At 37.8% G+C, this 20,598-nt stretch overlaps 1 protein-coding gene across 2 annotated transcripts in view; it reads right to left on the bottom strand.

Moving 5' to 3' along the window:
- Positions 1–689: 689 nt before the first annotated feature.
- Positions 690–20,598, bottom strand: part of LOC144978464 (MOB kinase activator 2-like) — a 70,630-nt gene continuing 50,721 nt past the window's right edge. For both annotated transcript variants that reach the window (XM_078924577.1, XM_078924576.1), the window contains exons 2-5: positions 6,099–6,265; positions 5,707–5,803; positions 4,157–4,281; positions 690–3,066 (exon numbers count right to left, since the gene is read on the bottom strand). In XM_078924577.1, the coding sequence (XP_078780703.1) occupies positions 2,360–3,066; positions 4,157–4,281; positions 5,707–5,803; positions 6,099–6,265 (1,096 nt within the window). In that variant the 3' untranslated portion in view covers positions 690–2,359. The remainder of the gene's footprint in view (positions 3,067–4,156; positions 4,282–5,706; positions 5,804–6,098; positions 6,266–20,598) is intronic.

Genomic DNA, 20,598 nt, shown 5'->3' with positions numbered 1-20,598 from the left:
ATCAACATGAAATCAACATATTATTATTAGTATCATTACTTAAAGGAAATCGTTATTTTATGCAGATCTGCATGGAAGAGGTTACTACCAGCGCTTTGAAATTTCAACAAAGCAAAGCGCTTTGCCAGCATTGTTTATCTTTATTGTCATTACAAAACGCGGTATACATAATATGTGATTTTCTGTGATTTTATGAAGAATTATAAAAACAAAGCATAATGAATCCTGAATAATGATTAAGAGCGATAAATGCTCGTCCTAGTATGAATAGAAATAAATGTTCCAAAAAATGTTGTGCTTTCGTAATCTGTTGTCATTGTTTTAATTCATCGTCAAGACTAAGGCTAATCAAAGTTTTAAAACTTTCCACACTATCTTGCAGGCCAGTATATTATGAGAAATAGATATAATGATCACCCATGTGAATGCCTAAAACTAAAAAAAGATAGGCTTGCTGGATGGAGAAAAATATAACTGATCGCAACGAAGAAATAGATGCTTTCTGAATTTCGAGAATCAATAGAGTACCATCTACTGCAATTTACAACTCCCTACAAAAAAAATCTATACCCCACATAGAGTACCATCTACTGCAATTTACAAATCCCTACAAAAAAAATCTATACCCCACATAGAGTACCAGCTAATGCAATTTACAAATCCCTACAAAAAAAATCTATACCCCACATAGAGTACCATCTACTGCAATTTACAAATCCCTACAAAAAAAATCTATACCCCACATAGAGTACCAGCTATTGCAATTTACAAATTCCTACAAAAAAAATCTATACCCCACATAGAGTACCAGCTATTGCAATTTACAAATTCCTACAAAAAAAATCTATACCCCACATAGAGTACCAGCTATTGCAATTTACAAATTCCTACCAAAAAAATCTATACCCCACATAGAGTACCAGCTAATGCAATTTACAAATCCCCACTAAAAAAATCTATACCCCACATAGAGTACCAGCTACTGCAATTTACAAATCCCCACTAAAAAAATATATACCCCACATAGAGTACCAGCTATTGCAATTTACAAATCCCCACTAAAAAATCTATACTCCACATAGAATACTAGCTATTGCAATTTACAAATCTCCACTAAAAAAATCTATACCCCACATAGAATACCAGCTATTATTGCAATTTACAAATCCCCACTAAAAATATATATACCCCCACATTTTATTACATTTGAAAACCTTGAAAAGCACTAACCATATAGATCCAAAGGATCCTGCATTTATACCATTTTCAGTAGTTGAGTACTTTCAGAGTTTTTATATAGTAACCTTAAAAATCCAGACATTTTTTATGGATTCCAAATGTGATATTGTATTATCATGATGCATGACTTGATTGTGTGCTTTAAGTTAACGAAAGGAAAATCTGATTTTAAGTAACACACTATGTCAATGAAAAGATCTGGTTAAAACCAATTTCCCTGAAAGACACAACATTCACCCAGACTGGATCATAATTAAAATTTCAATACAAAATATTGGTGGTGTAGACACGTATTTTGTCGACCATTCCAGTGTTCATGAAAAAAAAAAAAAATAAAGAAACCAATTAATTATTTTTTAAGAAAAGACCTCAATCACGGGATTCCTTTTGGCCTCATAAACAGTCCCGATAAAGTCACCATCGCCAGATCAGAAAGATTGGCTGACTGTAAACAAGTTTGATTTTATCCAGTATCGATGGAACATGCTTAGATTTAGATAAAGAACAGCATATTTGAAACCAACAAGAGGTGTTGATTTTAAGCAAAAGATGACTTTAAGAGTGCTGACTTTAAGCGGATTCCACTGTAGAGCTTGACCAACCAATTTCAATCAAAACCCACATTGCTTATTACTATTACACGAGTGATCGCACATTTAAGTCTCTTAATAGTTAAGTCATTATAATCAATTCGGACAAACAAAAATCATTGATTGTTATTCCCAAGTATATTTTTTTTAGGGTTCTTCTCCTTAAAATGTAGGGTCCTGATATATTTCTGGTAACTTATTATTTTTTTTAAAAGGCATCATCACGACCAAATACTACACATTGGAGAGTGCGTTAAAGGAAGGGAGAGGGGGTCAAGTGGAGGGTGGTGGCAGGGTAGTTGGTGATGGATAATAGATATGCTGTAAGAGCATAAAATGTGGAGAGAAAAACAGCGGTGTCCTTCACAAAATGATTGGGCTATCTGTATGAAACAACACCGTTTATTATTATCATTATAATAATTAACTAATTAACATTATGTATAACACAATGATGATTTTCATGATGCAGTCAATAAAATTAAAAAAAAAAACTGTACAACCAGTCACCCGATTTCGTTAATCCGGCATCAAGTGGCAGAAATTTGCATTCCACCCAACCAATCAGTGGGTGGTTTGGACCCGTCCGATTCACCACCAGATCCACCACCCCCGCCCATCCTTATACTGTTGTCCGAGGGTGGAATGAGAGTGGACATGTTTGGGTTGAACGTTGACGATGACACAGGCTGCTGACTATGCACGTTGCCATTACGTTCACAGGAAGAGGTTGATAATGAGTCTCTATTATTGCTGCTGCTGCTATCACAGAATTTGTCATTGGACTTATCCACGATACTATCACCTCCTCCTACTATACAAGAGGAAGAAAAATTTTCCTGCGAGGAGGGGGAAATAACTCCTCCATTACTGGTATCCATCTTCTCTTCCTCTCTATCGTCACTTTTCGAGCTTTCCTCGAATTGTCTTTGTTTCTCCTTCTTTGCCGCCTCCTTGCCTTCCAGTTCCTGTCGGAGTTGGGGATTCTGGGAAGGGTCTGCGAGATTTTTAAGGAGGAGGGAAAAAAGGTTGAGAAGGATGTCTGTATCCTTCCCTTGGATGAGATCAAACTTGGAGGTGAAGACCATGAAGTGGGTGAACAGAGTGTTGAGGTGGGCGTGAAGGTCCAGCTGATGCAGTAGGCGGTAGTGGGCATGGTAGATGTGGGCTAGGACCTGGAAGAGGTATTTGTGAATACGCTTGATGACAGCCTCCACATCTGAAGGGAATGGATTGCCTGTTGAGACGGGAAGTTAAAAAAAAAAAAAGATAACATTTTAAAAAGGATTACATTCAAATTAAAGTTCGTTCACTCTTTTAATTTTTTTCTAAAGTTGGAAGACAGTCTGGTTTATATGAAATCACTTTACCCAATACATGCTAACACCAATCCAACCACGATATTGCTAATGTAAAATGTAACATTTTAACACAGCAGTGTTTGAATAACACAAAGTAACAAGAACAGTGTCAGTGAATTTTTCAATTGACTTTAAACATTACGATAAGTGCTTTAAAATTGGAGCTGACAATGTTTCTAAAGGTGAAATAACATGGGTTTTGAATGTATAAAATTACCAAAACAATGCAAGCAAGCATAAGAACTATGAGTGAAATTGATTGACAAAAATTAAGTCATCAAAAATAAACGTACAAATAACCTATTCTACTTGAAGCAGAGAAAATAGTTATTTGTGTCTTTCAAGCATGGAGCTTCGACAGGAAATAGTCAATAACAATTTCTTGCTGCCCTATTCTGTCGAAAAATCATGGGCCACATTCTACCAAATCTAAATACGTGGCTACACTCTATTTGCAGCCAGCAGCCGATTGGACAAGGGATTGTGGATCTTAAAAGTAGTTTGACAATCCAGAGAATCAAATCCAAATTTGTGAAAGTCAATTCAGTCTAATATCTAAAAAATAAGCTACGAAAAGGTTTCATTGTGTAACTCGCATTTTTATTAACATTCAACCATTTCTATATTGGGATTCCTGGTAGCTCAGTTGGTAGAGCACTCGCTTCACACATAAAAAAAGGACCGAGATTGATTCCGGGTGCAGTCTAGATTTTTTCAGACCTCCTGTCCATCCAGCAGTGATTGGGAAGCTGGGTCTGTCAGATCTGAAGGAAAGTACTTTGCGATAGACTAGCATACCATCCTAAGAGTTGCAAGCAATTGCTATTGTCCGTTTCACACTATTATAGAAACTGGGGTAACTCAGGCTCCATGGGCCGATTGGCTCTGAAGGACTACTACTTCTATAGTGCACTGCACAAAGAGAAATAACTATGACAATTTATTTACCCCTTCAATGATACATACCGAATTTGGTTGGGAAGACAGCCTCATCGCTGATAAGCTGTTCTATATGGGCCATGCAGTAATCTATATATTGGCAGGCAGTGTTTTTGCTTTTCTTTCCTTTATCATCATGCCAAAAATATTGACTGGTTCAGGAGAGAAGACAAAAATGTTATTATTGAATCAAATTTCATTTGAATCAGGTTTTTTAAATAGCATGATATCCACTTAATGTGCTGCTCGAAGTGCTTTACAAGGGGTCCCAAATTTACAACGACTCTTAGCACATTGGACAAGACAAAACAATTTTAACAATAAATAATAAAATGTATAAGACTCAACCATATCACAAATGCAATAAACAAATAATAATACTGATATTATCCTACTTTTTTTTTTAAATGAGGCGAACGATAAAGGAAAGAACTCCAATATTCTCCAAGACAAAAGAATGGTCTCTATAAGTGAACGACAATAATAATTAATAAGTTATTGACATAACTTTTTTTATTAATGATTATATCCCATCTCGTAATAATTTAAAATCGTGTGATCCGCATCTTTTGCGCAACACAAAAAGGGGGAAAACAAAATTAAAAGACAGAACCTTATATTGCGCATCTCCAACAGTGTGGCATTCTCTGACTGTCATTAAATCTGCACTCTAGCTTTACAGATTCAGATGCAGTTTTTAAAAGACTATAACCAGATGACACATAATGTTTGCCATCACTTGTTGCAATATCGAAACTGATGGGAAACACAGTAAATAATAATGGCGTCGGCCAGAGTAGTAAACGAAAACAGACTCGGCAAATGTTTTTAAAATATGAAAAATCACACCACTTATAAAAATGAAACTTATCTTAAATAGTAATACTTATTGGACATTTTTGCAACTAATTGAAAGTCCATAATAACTGAAAGATTAAGTAATATAACATAAAAGTGCTGTGAAACTACGTAAGTCCTCGAAGAGTCTTCAATGAAACGGCATTTTGCACATTTATCTGATTGGCACTGTCAATCTACTGGATGAATCATTTCTGTCATAGAAGCCTGGGCATATAATGATTGTGATAACCTGACACGATCCGACACTATAATATTATTATAATGTTTATTTATCTTCAATGTTGAGGCTGCAACAGTGTGGATTGAATAGGATTGGATGCAACATTACTTTAAGCCCAAATCCGAAGGGTAAAAATCCGAATTTAGTCAAAATTTGTGTCCCCCACAAAATCTGTATAGATCCGGTGAAATCTGCATAGTGGCAGGAGCTGCACAAGGACCAAATGGGGCTACAGTAAAAAAAACAACAAAAAAAAAAAAAAAAAAAACAACAAAAAAAAAAAAAGAAGAACCCCCCCCCCCCAAAAAAAAAATAAAAAACTAGCGCTTTTATAGAGCGCAATATCCACTAAATGTACTCAAAGCGCTTTACAAAGGGTCCCTGACCAATAGCTACTCGCTGAGCGATTCTCGTACCCAGGACCTTCCGATCAGAAAGCGAGTGTCATACCACAAGACCACATAGCAGCACAAAACCAGATTATTATATTACTTACACATTATCAGGTGCTGTCATGGCAGGACAAGTGTCTGGGGTACAATACTGGGAGACCACTCCGTAGATGAGGTTGACGTGGTTGAATAGCGATATAGCTGAGGATGGGGGAAATTGCATTTGTTCATGGGGACTGCTGAATGGGGCTATGAAATTGTTGGTTGTGATGATGGCACGTGCTGATGGTGGTGGTGATGGTGGTGATGATGATGACGATGATGATGATGATGATGATGAAGGTGATGATGATGATGACGACGATGATGATGATGATGATGATGATGATGATGATGATGATGATGACTGACTTTGTCTAATATTGCATCATTTTAACACACACACACACACACACATTCAAAGCATGTCCAGATTGGATCCAAACTGAATACTTACTGTGTGTAGCCATCCATTCATTGAGGTCTAAGGAAGGCGGCAGGGACACCAACTTGAAAAAGTCGGCGTCGGAGATGCGGTCTTTTGTGTTGGGGTCTTCCAAATACTCTTTCTGGTCCTCTGGGGTAGGCGGCGTGGGGGAATCTTTGTCTTTCCTCCGGCCTTTCCTGAAACGACAAATGACACACCGCAATGTTTACAAATTGGTTGGATGAGAAAAACAAACACAAAAATGGACATATAATCCGTATTTAGAACCCCATTCCAAAACCAATTAAACAATTTTCACAAGACTGCTTATGATCTGAGGAGAGAATAACTTTAAAATAAAGTATAATTTTATAAAATGTATTTATCCCCAAGGGGAAATTTGTCTTTAGGGGTCTATTCCAAAGGAAGACTGGAATAATCCAGGCGTCAGCCGCAGTGCAGCGCCGCAAAGTGAGATAAGGCGAGGTGACTTGCTCAAGGCCACACAGCGAGGAGGGTAGTCGAATACAGTACCTTTTGGGTACGAAGCAAAGACCGTACCGCTGAGGCAATTGCCTCATTTTTGTTTCAAAGACTTATACCAAAAATATCGAAGGATTAAAATTATCCCCAACATGTAAAAAAATAAAAAAATAAAAAACACCCTCAAACCTGAGGCTTTTTGAAGTCTCCGATTTGAGACATTTCGATAAGTTAGGGATAATTTTAATCCATCAATATTTGAAGTAAAAAATTTCTGGCCAATGTGAAAAGAATGCGTTATACATGAGTACGGAACAGAGTTCGTGGGTGGAGAGTACCTTCCAGGAGAAAGGAAAATAATGTTCAGATGATGATGATGATGACGACGATAGGGGGGATGGAGATTGAGGAGGAGGAGGGGGAGGAGGAGGAGGAGGAGGAGGAGGAGGAGGAGGATGAGGGCGAAAGTGAAGGCAAAGACAATGGTGGTGGTAGAAATAGAGTCAACAGTCAACAGCATGTCTTAATAATACACGATCGATAGCCATGAGGAGGCAGTAAACCGCAAATTATGAGACATGAAAGGACCGGAAACTCCTCCATTATCGACCGGAAGTGGCCGTATTAGTGCACACCGATATAACCAGGACCAGTGGGAGATAAGACAGGTAGGCATAGTCTGCCCGGTATTAATTAATCTGTCATTTTGGCCTGAAAGCTTCAAATTATATCATTGTATAATAGAAGGACGTTACTAAAAGGGTCTTAAGAAGTCCTACGTTTAACATTTAAGTATATGAGGATATATTATGAGGCTTATTTGGGAAATTGTCAATATGTCACCAGGAGTACGTCCTAGGTGTGAGATTTTTTACATGTTGGGGATAATTTTAATCCATCGATATTTTTGGTGCGATAAATTATTGAACGAAAATGGGTCAGCGTGGCTCAGCGGTACGCTCTTTGCTTCGTACCCGAAAGGTATCGTGCGGCTATGTAGTCTAGTGGTATGACACTCTCTTTCGGATCGGAAGGTCCTCGAGTTCCTTAGAAAATAGAATTTCCCAATACCAAGATTGTTCATTTCTGCATACTTTCATAACATTCAAAGTAAACTTTGCACTTCAAACATTTTTTTTTTCCAACATCAAAGGCACTTTTAAACGACGTTTAGTAAACGTTGACGCCGTTTACATATTATTTTGTTTTTCTCAAAATAACTTTTTCACAAGTTGTCCACTTCAAACACTTCAAATAGCCATCAATTTGTAGCATTTTTTTCCCCATGAAATAGATTACAAAATGTAACAAATTGTCTAGTCTTTTACATCATATCAACAACTCAATTTCTATAAAATGCGACACGTGGGTCATCTCTCTCTCTCTCTCTCTCTCTCACACACACACACACACGACACATATATCACATATATATACACACACACACACACACACGTTTAAGAAGTTTTAGGCGAGATGGTCATCTTAATATGTCGATATATGAAGGAAGGGGAACAAACAAAAACAAAAACAAAACGAAATAAAAGGTGATTGACTGAAGTAGAAGTAAGCTGAGTAGGCAGTATGTAGGACTCAGAGAGTCAAAGGTATGAGGATATTAAAGATGATGAAGGATGAAAGGAATGTACTTGCTTTGAACGCACCAGATGTTACAATATTCTCTCTCTCTCTCTCTCTCTCTCTCTCTCTCTCTCTCTTTTTTTTTTTTTTCTCTCTCTCTCCCTTTCTCTCTCCGTGTGTGTTGTGTGTGTGTGTGTGTGTGTCCCCTCGCCTCTTTATCTCTCCCTCCCTCCCCCCCCCCCTGTGTGTGGGTGTTTGTGCGTCTGTGTGCGTCTCTCCTTCCCGTCCGTCCCTCTTTCTCGCCCTCCCTCCCTTCGTTTTCTCTCTCTCTCTCTCTCTCTCTCTCTCTCTCTCTCTCTCTCTCTCTCTCTCTCTCTCTCTCTCTCTCTCTCTCTCTCTGTGGCGAATAAGATCGAATTCTACTAATTAGCATCACGGACAAGATTTCAACGACAGATAACATTTAACGAATTAACATCTTTTTCTCCCCCCAGGTCATCCATCCCCTTCATGGCTAATGGTGACTTAAATACAGGGTAAAAGCTGCATCAAATTCAAATTGGTATGTCTGTCATTATTTTGACAAGTTCAGCGTCGTCAGTTGGTATCGACGTGCACGTATGTGCAGGTCTAATTTCCGAACGCAATTACGGGCTTGATCTCAAACACTGTTGTAAATGAACAATGTCGTGCGTTGATTTGAGAGTACATTTCCATTACAACGATGAGCCCGTGACAATTTGTGGGTTATCAGATCTGCGAATAAGTACACGTCGGATGGTATCAATAAGTATTTTTTTTCTTTTCTGTTTTAAATGAATAAAAAAAAAAAAAAGAGTAAAAGCGTTGTCAAAGAACGACGTCATTGAAAATTGTACTGGTACTCATTGATTATCTTATTCGTCTGTGGTGTTTCGTTCATCCTGTTTTGTTGATAAAGGGGAAACCCGAAACGTCCATTTTATCTGTTTTCGTATATTAAATTCAAGCTTACATTCAATTTCGCATTGTTATTCACATCTAACTAAGGCTTTTTGACTCAAATCTATGATAAGTAGTTTTTCAATATCCGTCATCTCTTCTTTATGAATCTTTTCATCGTCTTTCATTGTTGACAACAACAAGATATATTTGAATGAAATGCACTTTTATATTTTTATATTGTCTTATATATCTTAATATATCGTATATCATATATTTTTCATTGTACAAAATATATCATATTTTTATGTATTAATATTTGGATGCACTTTTACGTTTACTATTACTTTTACTTCATTTATCATATTGCTTTATAACATTATGTAAAAATATACTATTTCATAAGATGTATTCATTCATTCGTGTAATTCACGTTTGTAAAACCAATTTCCTTCGGGTGAATAAAGTGTTTCTCTGTTTGTTTTTCAAACAAAACAGAAACACCCCCCCCCCCCCACCCCTTCCCTAAAACTGACGTTTACATCATGGCGAATTCAAAATATTTTCATTGGCAGAAAGCGGTTGCGTACACTAACTATAATATTATAATATTTCATCAATTTACCTCATCTTCTAATATACCCATGCACCCGCCCACGCATTGTGTGCACGCACCCGCTTGCCTGCACGTGTTGTCGTTTATGACTGAAATATCAAGAACTCCAATGTAAACAAGGACGGAGATGATACTGCACTCTCTGCCACATCGTCGTGCAGCGCGAGAAAAAAACAACTAAAAAGTACTCTTCAAAAGGTCGACAACCACTGGATTCATCAAAGCTAATACTATTAGACTGCCGTACTCTGGAAAAACAAACAAACCCATATATAAAAATTTGGCCAGAAAACTCGTCCTTCAAATATCGATCGATTTAAATGACCCTCATCTTGGCAAAACCTCTCAAACCTGGGACTTCGCGAAGTCCCAGGTTTGAGAGGTTTTGCCAAGATGAGGGTCATTTAAATCGATCGATATTTGAAGGACGAGTTTTCTGGCCAAATTTTTAAATATGGATTTTTCCAGAGTACGGCAGTGCACACTCTCTGCCCACATCGCGCAATGCGAGTTAAAGGCTCCATACACGCACGGTTTTGATAGGCGTCCGAACCACGATCAGGCAAACCGGGGTGAAAACGCAATGTGTGTGGCCAAATACCTGGCCGATAAACCTAGGTACGGTCGATCGCCCGCACAGCCCGCTTTGCTTAATATTTTTCGAGGCGATCGGCGATCGGGGGCGTGGCAGTATAAAAAATTGGACAATGTTTTTCGGATTTTCGCTGTTTTGACGTCAGATTCGTGATCAGCGTCGAATTTACAATAGGTTTGATACCAAGAACTATGTTTTTACTCCAAAAATTGATGAAATTAGAAATAAATTTTAATTAATATTGAGGCTATGTGGCCGACAGAAAAGTGCCCCTCCCTGTTTTGTGATGGATCAAGTGGTATGCCTCTCGCTTTCGGATCGGAAGGTTCAGGTTTCGAGACCCGCTCTGAGTGGCGCAGAGTTGAGTCCTTGGAAAAGGCTCTTTACTCACATTCTCTCACCGTACTCAGGTGTAAAATGAGAACATGGCCGTTCGTTGTCTTTGTTGGGAAAAAATGTCACATCGCCTGACAGGCGTCATGTCTCGTCTTTCAAGTCTAATATTGCTGTTGCCTTGGGACCCCTTGTAAAGCGCTTTGAGCACGTGGATATTGCGCCAAATAAATGCTGTGTTATTATTTTTTTTTTAATAATATTTTTATAAATGTTGCGCCAGGAAGAGGTAGATGGCAAAAGTTTCGTTCTTGTTCATCGTAAAACTTATAAAGGATTTCATACAAAATAAAAAATAGTTTTCATAATTTTCAATGTAATGATATAATAATATGCCAGTTCTTTTTTTTTTTATTTCCTCCTCACCCGTTGACGCGACATGACGGTCGACCTTGACACAGACATTTGGGATTGGCAGATGCCAAAAAGCCTTGGAATGGGGTGGGCATTGTAACCTTGAATTATAATCTACAAACAACGCCCCCCCCCCCCCCCCCAAAAAAAAAAAAGAAAAAGAAAAGAGCTGTGTGCGTGTGTGTGGTGGTGTTGGTGGTGGGGGGGGGGGGGGGGGGGGGGGGGGTGCGAATGCGAGTAGTCCCGAGGAGTACCCGTTTAACCTGCCACGGGAACACTGTCGATTTGTTTTATAAATAATAATAATAATAATAATAATAATAATAATAATAATAATAATAATAATAATAATAATAATAATAATGAATAGATAATAATAATAATAATAATAATAATAATAATAATAATAATAGTAATAAATAATAATAATAATAATAATAATAATAATAATAATAATAATAATAATAATAATAATAATAATAATAATAATAAATAAAAAATCTTTATTGTCCACAAAATGGAAAAATTTCCGTGGTCTACGTTGCTTTTAAACTTAAATCGGATTGCAAATGTATCGATGTTATGCGTATTGGAAAAATACTCACGACATCTCCATCGGGGTATAACATATTAACACACAAAACTGCAAACGCGAACGTTCATTGTCTGATTGATATAACTTAGTGATAAGTTAATTATAAAATGCTGTCTAAAAGCAATAACAACGGGTTGACTAACGTCAAATTCATTCCTTCTATTGATGCTCTGTGTTAAATTAAAATACTCACAAAGTCCGCCAGCCATAAATATCACTCCAGCCCAAAGATCTACATGGAACCTTGAACGTTATAGTCTGATATATTTTAATGAGAACTAATCATAAAAATGGGTGTCAAAAAACAATAACAATGAGATGAGTGACGTTAATTTGGTTCCTTCTATAAATATCCAAGAACTTTACTCACTCCATCCGCTCTCTCCTCCTTCAATACATATGAATCTATTCTCTCATCACTTTTTTGTGCGGCTATGCATGTGATCTTGTGAAATGACACTCGCCTTTGGATCGGACGGTACTGGATTCGAGTCCCGCTCTGAGTGGCGCATAATTGAGTCCTTGGAAAAGGCTCTTTACTCGCATTCTCTCACCTTGTTCACTGTTAAAATGAGTACCTCGCTGTTTACAGCGTCGTCTCTGTCGGGAAACAATTGCAATATCGCTTAACAGTCATGTCTCGTCTAACATGTTTTTATGTTGGCCAAAGACCCTTATAAAGTGATTTGAGCACCTTTATTGAATATAGCGGTATATATAGCGCAAGTAAATTTTTCTCTCTTTCTCTTTCTCTCTCTCTCTCTTTCTCTCTCTCTCTCTCTCTCTCTCTCTCTCTCTCTCTTATAGCTATTGCTACATATGATGGGAATATCTTGGACGGTTATTGATGCTATGAGTTTAGGTAAAATGCTCACAACATCCACCAGTCGGAAATAACGTACCGTCACACAAAACTACAAGTAACCTTGAACGTTAAAAGTCTGATTGATATAATTTAGTGAGAACTAATTACCAAAATGACTGCCTTAATACAATAACAAAGAGTGGAATGATGTCAATTTCGTTCCTTCAACAGTCTAATTGATATAATTTAGTGAGAAGTAATCACTATTGTGCGCAAGACGAAAGATAGAATAACAGACAGTAACTGGGATCGTAGCCTCACTATTCTGCCCTAACCAACAAAAGGACAGTATCTGGGCTGACTCAGATCCAACCAGTTTTGCCGCAATCGACACATTTAGTTTTTTCATTCATAACTCTTTAATTCTATTACATAGTGGAAGTCTTCTAACATTAAATAATAGCTAATGATAAATTGCGTTTTTCTGTTAGTCGGCGATTTCATTGACGTTATATGTTGCGTAATATTTTGAGATACTGTTCTTTCTTGGTTAAAGCCAAGCAAATAACTCTACCTGTAACCAACAAAAGGACAGTATCTTATACGACCGTCTCACATACTGTTCACCCTGATTAACCGCAATGCAAAATGCCTCGTCCGTATTCACCAAAAGAACAGTATCTCAGTTAAGAATATAGCAAAATACGAATAACTCGATCGACAAACGTTTCACGTCAGCGAGGCAAGTGTGGAAGCATGCGAAGATAGTTGCCATCCTGAAGCCAGGGAAGCCGGCGAAGGAGGCAGACAGTTACAGACCCATATCGCTGCTGAGCTGTCTTTACAAATTGTTGGAGCGTGTTCTATTAAACCGATGGGGGCCGGTCCTAGACGCTGCCCTGCCACCTGAGCAGGCAGGCTTCAGGGAAGGGAGGTGCACCACGGAGCAGGTCATTGCCCTTACAGAGCATATTGAGCACGGGTTCGAGAGAAAACAGCAAACAGGTGCTGTGTTTATAGACCTATCAGCGGCGTACGATACGGTCTGGTGCGATGGGTTAATGCTCAAACTTGCAAAAATCATAAGGTGCAAAAAGACCTTGAAGTTGTTCTCTTCGATCTTAGGGGAAAGGCAATTCCACGTCGCGCTGGGAGACGTCACGAGCAAAGTTAGGAAATTGAAGAATGGGGTCCCTCAGGGGTCGGTACTTGCGCCAATGTTGTTTAACGTTTACATTAGCGATATGCCGAACACTTCCTCCCTGAGGCTGGGATACGCAGACGACTGGGCACTCGTTACTCAGAGTAAAGTGTGGACCCGTCTCGAGAGCGTACTCAGCGAGGACGTCACCAGACTCAAATCCTACTTTGACAAGTGGTACCTGAAGATGAACACTTCAAAAACCGTGGCCACTGCATTTCACTTATGCAGTGGTTGGCACACCCGTAAACTGAATGTCCTAGTCGGGGACCAGCCACTCCCATATGAGCCGCGTCCAAAATATTTAGGGGTGACGTTGGACCGCAGCCTTACCTATCGGGTTCATCTCAAAGGGGTTGCCCGGAAGATAGAGAAGCGGAATAGTCTTCTGAGGAAGCTGGCGGGATCGACTTGGGGCGCTAGCCAAGCGCTCCTGAGAACATCCGCCCTGGCACTATGCTATTCCACCGCGGAGTATTGCGCTCCAGTGTGGGGTAGAAGCAGAAACGTTGAGAAGGTGGATGTAAAACTTCGCAAGTCGATGCACATAGTGTCGGAACGCTAGCAACAACCCCTAGAGAATGGGGCCCGGTAATGGCAGCGATCCAGCCCCCCGATGTCCGGAGGGAGACCATTACGGGAAACTGGCTGAGTAAGATCAAAGAGAGAGGGAATGGGGATACCCCTCTCATGCGCATAATGAACGGTGCCCCCGTTTCGAGCCGAAATAAGTCCCGGCAACCCTTGTACGCAGAATCCCTGACTACGGACAGAGCTGCACATACGAGATGGAAGTCGGTTTGGACGAATTCAATCCCTCGTGGGGGCGGGGACCTACACTCCTCTAAGCTTGGTGAGAAGTTGCCAGGCTTTGATACCAGTAAGAGGAGACACTGGGTAGCTGCGAATCGGCTTCGGTCGAGGAGCTGCCTAACGGCCGGTGCGTTACATCAGTGGGGTCTAACTTCCTGTCCTTTATGTCCACGCTGTGGGCAAGAACCCGAAACGGCAGAGCATCTAGTCGAAAGGTGTGTTGTGACGATGCTACCAGGCGGGTTCGCGACGGTGCACGAATGCGGACCGGACTTTGCTGATTGGGTCGATCGTCATAACATAATAGTGTGAACCATTGGTTAGAATCAGCGTGGGTGCGCAACTGGATGCGCGGGTTGACGGAGGTAGGAAACAATAACAAACCCACATGGTTGCCATTACCTCCACCATCATTCTCGCTCACGGTTTGTGGAAAGCACTTCATTACAGGCACGTAATAGTGAATCTAGTTTTTGTTTTGAACATTTCTATTATTATTCTTTGTAAATTGACCCATATTAAAAGAAACATACAAACAAAACAGGCATGACCAGTCACTAACAATGCCGTGTAGTGTGTAGACAGTAACACGGTACGGTGAACATGAATGACACTGGGATCGGAATGTCGGAACCCAGTAGTCGTTCGCAACTCTGCCTCACGTATTCATTTAATCAGTCAATTTAAATTTCATTTAGCTTGCCTATTCTTCAAGTTTATGTTATATTCACTTTTTCTATTTAAAAAGGGTAATCCAAACAGACCATAAAAATGATTTTATAATAAGCCGACTTCAACTTCCATCACTTACGACACGAACTTATTTTGGGTGTTTTTTTTTAACAAAACCGTTTGACTCAAACTAAAGCTTCGGCATTGGATAAGGAGCGAGGTCCCTGTTGCCATCTTGCTTAGTTTATACAGAGACTGGGTTGCCAGCTTGGCTGTTCTTGATAAATAGTAGTAAATAGCACAACCTTGTGCAATGAGAGATAGAGAGAGAGAGAGAGAGATTTTGAACAAAAAACGAATATCTCTCTCTCTCTTACCCTCTCTCTCTCTCTCTCTTGCCCTCTCTCTCTCTCTCTCTCTCTCTCTCTCTCTCTCTCTCCCTCCCTCCCTCTCTCTCTCTCTTCCTATTTCATCTGTCACACTGTTTGACAATCTTCTTCACCTGGCTCACTTGTACTTGTAATATCGGGTGTAAGGTAAAATTTTGAACAATTATTATTATTTATAAAATGCAGAAACTTTGCAAATAAACCGATAGACTAGATATTAATTCGATTCGAAAAGTGGAACACAAAAGGAGAATTTGCGAATACCCGGTCCAGACATAAGCGTCATGGTCTTATTTATAAAGTGCAGAATCTTTGCAAATAAACGGATAAAATAGAGATTAATTCGATTCGAAAAGTGGAACACAAAAGCAGAATTTGCGAATGCCCGGTCCAGACATAAGTGTTATGGTCTTATTTATAAAATCTAGAAACTTTGAAAATAAACGGACAAGATAGAGATTCATTCGATTCGAAAAGTGGAACACAAAAGCAGAATTTGCGAATGCCCGGTCCAGACATAAGCGTTATGGTCTTATTTATAAAGTGCAGAAACTTTGCAAATAAACGGATAAGATAGAGATTCATTCGATTCGAAAAGTGGAACACAAAAGCAGAATTTGCGAATGCCCGGTCCAGACATAAGCGTTATGGTCTTATTTATAAAGTGCAGAAACTTTGCAAATAAACGGATAAGATAGAGATTCATTCGATTCGAAAAGTGGAACACAAAAGCAGAATTTGCGAATGCCCGGTCCAGACATAAGCGCTATGGTCTTATTTATAAAGTGCAGAAACTTTGCAAATAAACGGATAGACTAGATGTTATTTCGATTCGAAAAGTGGAACACAAAAGGAAAATTTGCGAATACCCAGTCCAGACATAAGCGTCATAGTCTTATTTATAAAGTACAGAATCTTTGCAAATAGACGGATAAAATAGAGATTAATTCGATTCGAAAAGTGGAACACAAAAGCAGAATTTGCGAATGCCCGGTCCAGACATAAGCGTTATGGTCTTATTTATAAAGTGCAGAATCTTTGCAAATAGAAGGATAAAATAGAGATTAATTCGATTCAAAAAGTGGAACACAAAAGCAGAATTTGCGAATGCCCAGTCCAGACATAAGCGCTATGGTCTTATTTATAAAGTGCAGAAACTTTGCAAATAAACGGAAAAAAACAGATTAATTCTAATCGAACAGTGGAACACAAAGGCAGAATTTGCGAACAACCGGTCCAGACATAAGCGTTATGGTCTTATTTATAAAATCTAGAAACTTTGCAAATAAACGGATAAAATAGAGATTAATTCGATTCGAAAAGTGGAACACAAAAGCAGAATTTGCGAATGCCCGGTCCAGACATAAGCGTTATGGTCTTATTAATAAAATGCAGAAACTTTGCAAATAAACGGATAGACTAGATATTAATTCGATTCGAAAAGGGAACACAAAAGCAGAATTTGCGAATGCCCGGTCCAGACATAAGCGCTATGGTCTTATTTATAAAGTGCAGAAACTTTGCAAATAAACGGAAAAAATAGAGATTAATTCTAATCGAACAGTGGAACACAAAGGCAGAATTTGCGAACAACCGGTCCAGACATAAGCGTTATGGTCTTATTTATAAAGTGCAGAAAATTTGCAAATAAACGGATAAGATAGAGATTAATTCGATTCGAAAAGTGGAACACAAAAGCAGAATTTGCGAATGCCCGGTCCAGACATAAGCGTTATGGTCTTATTAATAAAATGCAGAAACTTTGCAAATAAACGGATAGACTAGATATTAATTCGATTCGAAAAGTGGAACACAAAAGCAGAATTTGCGAATGTCCGGTCCAGACATAAGCGCTATGGTCTTATTTATAAAGTGCAGAAACTTTGCAAATAAACGGAAAAAATAGAGATTAATTCTAATCGAACAGTGGAACACAAAGGCAGAATTTGCGAACAACCGGTCCAGACATAAGCGTTATGGTCTTATTTATAAAGTGCAGAAAATTTGCAAATAAACAGATAAGATAGAGATTAATTCGATTCGAAAAGTGGAACACAAAAGCAGAATTTGTAAATACCCGGTCCAGGCATAAGCGTCATGGTCTTGTTTAAATGAAACAATGCCATTAAAAAAATATATGGTCAATGAGTAATTAAGCTAAATATGTGGAGTTCAAATAGATAACTTGATCTGTGAATTTTTTTTATAATTAGCTGTTTTTATTCTCCATCATTTAGGTTATGTGATTAAGTTTATAATTGAAATACAAACTTTATCTCACTTATCAATGTTTTGCAATAAAGGAGAGTGTGAGTGAACCTGAGCAAAGGAAATTATTTGAGAGAGTGATATTTATCATGCTTTTCAGTTTGTAGTTGAATTCTAGAATGGATTCTTTATAGTTCTCATTGATTGTATGTCAGTATGTCAGTCTTTAGGACACCGATTACCTTAATGCGGCCACAATTTACAATGTGACGGCCACAAGCCCGTTAAACGCAGAGTGGGGTATTGTTGTTTGCAAGTAATGCTATGGTTTTAATAGGATATCTGTCTCCTATTAAAATACATTCCTGTGTTGGATTTTGGATTAAATTCATGTCTTCTTCGGATTTTGGGATATTTAATTTTCATGGATTGTGATTGTGATTTTCAAGACTATTAATGTAAGTAAATGCCCAAATAGATATTTTTATTCATTTATTCTTTATTTATTTTTTTTAGTTTTGTTTTGTTTTGAAGCATTTATTATAAGAAATATTGTACATATGCACTTATACACCAAAGACTATATCCTTTCAACTGCTTATTATTATTATTATTATTATTATTATTATTATTATTATTATTATTAATTATTATTATTATTATTATTATTGTTATTATTATTATTATTATTATTATTATTGTTATTATTATTATTATTATTATTATTATTATTATTATTATTATTATTATTATTATTATTATTATTATTATATTATAATAATAATAATAATAATAATAATAATAATAATAATAATAATAATAATAATAATAATAATAATATTATTATTATTATTATTATAATAATAATAATAATAATAATAATAATAATAATAATAATAATAATAATAATAATAATAATAATAATAATAATAATAATAATAATAATTAATAATAAGTGCATTGAGTGAAATCCCAATCCTGGTTGCCCAAATAAAACTGGCGCTAGAATCCCGACTACCTGTCTAAACGAATGTTGTTTGTACGATACATACTAACTACACGTTCAATATCGGGGGCAGAAAATATACGTTTGGTTTTATGAAATTAAAACAGTAGTCCCACATTGTTCTTTGATGTTATTTGTGGTTGCATTTGCTTTGAAACTTACACATTATATTGTGTTACATTGTTTACAAAATATTTCTGGTACTCGTATGCATGTGTAGTCAACGGACCACCGGTCAATCGTGTTCTTTATTATTTTATTATTAATTTTGGCTTGACATCTTACATATGTGAATTTGACAGGTTGTTATGGATGGTAATTATAACATTAAGTGATTTTTAAACATTTTTACGGCGTTTTAAATGTCTTTCTTGCATTCATTGCCGAGCACCTCCACTTTTCTGTTACTATTTTAACGATCAGCTGATTTTCTCTTGCCTCCCCTTTAATTTCGCGGACTTTTTTCAGAACGAGGCGTGGGAGTGGCTAATAAGAAGCTGCTGCTGCCATCACGGACGAGTGAGAGGCAAGGCTAAGTGTGGTTGACCTGGCGTGAGGGGATCTATCGGATGTGACGCTCGCTTGCCGATGAATAAATTATCTCTGTCAAGTTTGTAGGCGTAACTCTGATATAATATTACTACATTAGACTATTCCTCAATCTTTTAGACCCTGACTCCTTTTTCAAGATGAGTCTATTTTTATTAAGCATAATAGCTTTAATTTACGCTTATTGATGATTTGGCTATCTTGTAAATTAGACTTTAATTGTGTATCAGGGTTTTGTCATTGTGCAACGATATTGGGGTGAGTGAGTGATAGTGAATTAAACCTAAGAATAGCTGGAAAATAGGGTATGCCCCCCCCCCCCGCCACCAACACGTACACACACATCCCTTTTTGTTTTAAAATCAATATCTTCATTGTCATAGGAAACGAAAAGCATGAAATGGAACGAAATCTGTTGGTACATTTATACTGTATGAAATAGTCATATAAAGACATGGGCCACAGGCCGACCAAAGAGGGAGTATAGAAGTGTTAAAGTTACAGCACTAGGAACACGTATGAGCTATAGGGGTAGATTAAGAAAAGTAAGGACAGACATATATATATATATATATATATATATATATATATATATATATATATATATATATTATGAAGTCCTAGGTTCACTCAAATTGTTTATTGTCTCAAAAGATCCCACCCTCCCTCCCATTCCCAATGAATACACGTTAAAACGCTCTCTCTCTCTCTCTCTCTCTCTCTCCCTCCCTCTCTCTCTTCTCTCTCTCTCTTATTTATTTATTTTTTAAAAATATATATCTCTGCATCCATCTCTCTCGCTCTGTTACTGACTCTCTCTCTCTCTCTCTCTCTCTCTCTCTCTCTCTCTCTCTCTGTCTCTCTCTCATGTAAACAACAACGCGATAGAAGTTACAGTGCTCCTCTATGATGTCATGTTACGGATGACGTCATTGGCGTTGGCGACTTATGCGTCAACCAATCAAATCGTCACCAACAGTTTCGCATGGTATTGCTCGCCATACGGCGGCATCTTCGTCACGCCACTCGTTGACGCCACCGCATGCTCACGGACACCGTCGATATTTACGGGGCGGAATACGGCCGTCGGAGATACTGTCCTTTTGTTTGTTAACGATGGGGTTGAAATAGAATACTGCTTCAAGCAAATTTTTAATTGCCTCTAATTTCAAAAATATTTGAGTTATGATCATTCTGACAACTTTGTAAGCTTTTCTATGTCCTAGAGATTCGATTTAGTAGAAAAAGTGATTTTATGATTGTTTGAGAGATACTGTCCTTTTGTTGGTTAGGGCAGTATTAATTAAAATTTATTTCTAATTTCACCAATTTTTGGAGTAAACACACAG

This window comes from Berghia stephanieae, chromosome 8, assembly GCF_034508935.2.
Source record: "Berghia stephanieae isolate SIO BIC M18660-M18661 chromosome 8, UCSD_Bste_1.3, whole genome shotgun sequence".
Classification (NCBI taxonomy): Eukaryota; Metazoa; Mollusca; class Gastropoda; order Nudibranchia; family Aeolidiidae; genus Berghia; species Berghia stephanieae.
Note: the sequence above shows the minus strand (reverse complement) of the source record. Positions and strands in the feature narration are given on the sequence as shown.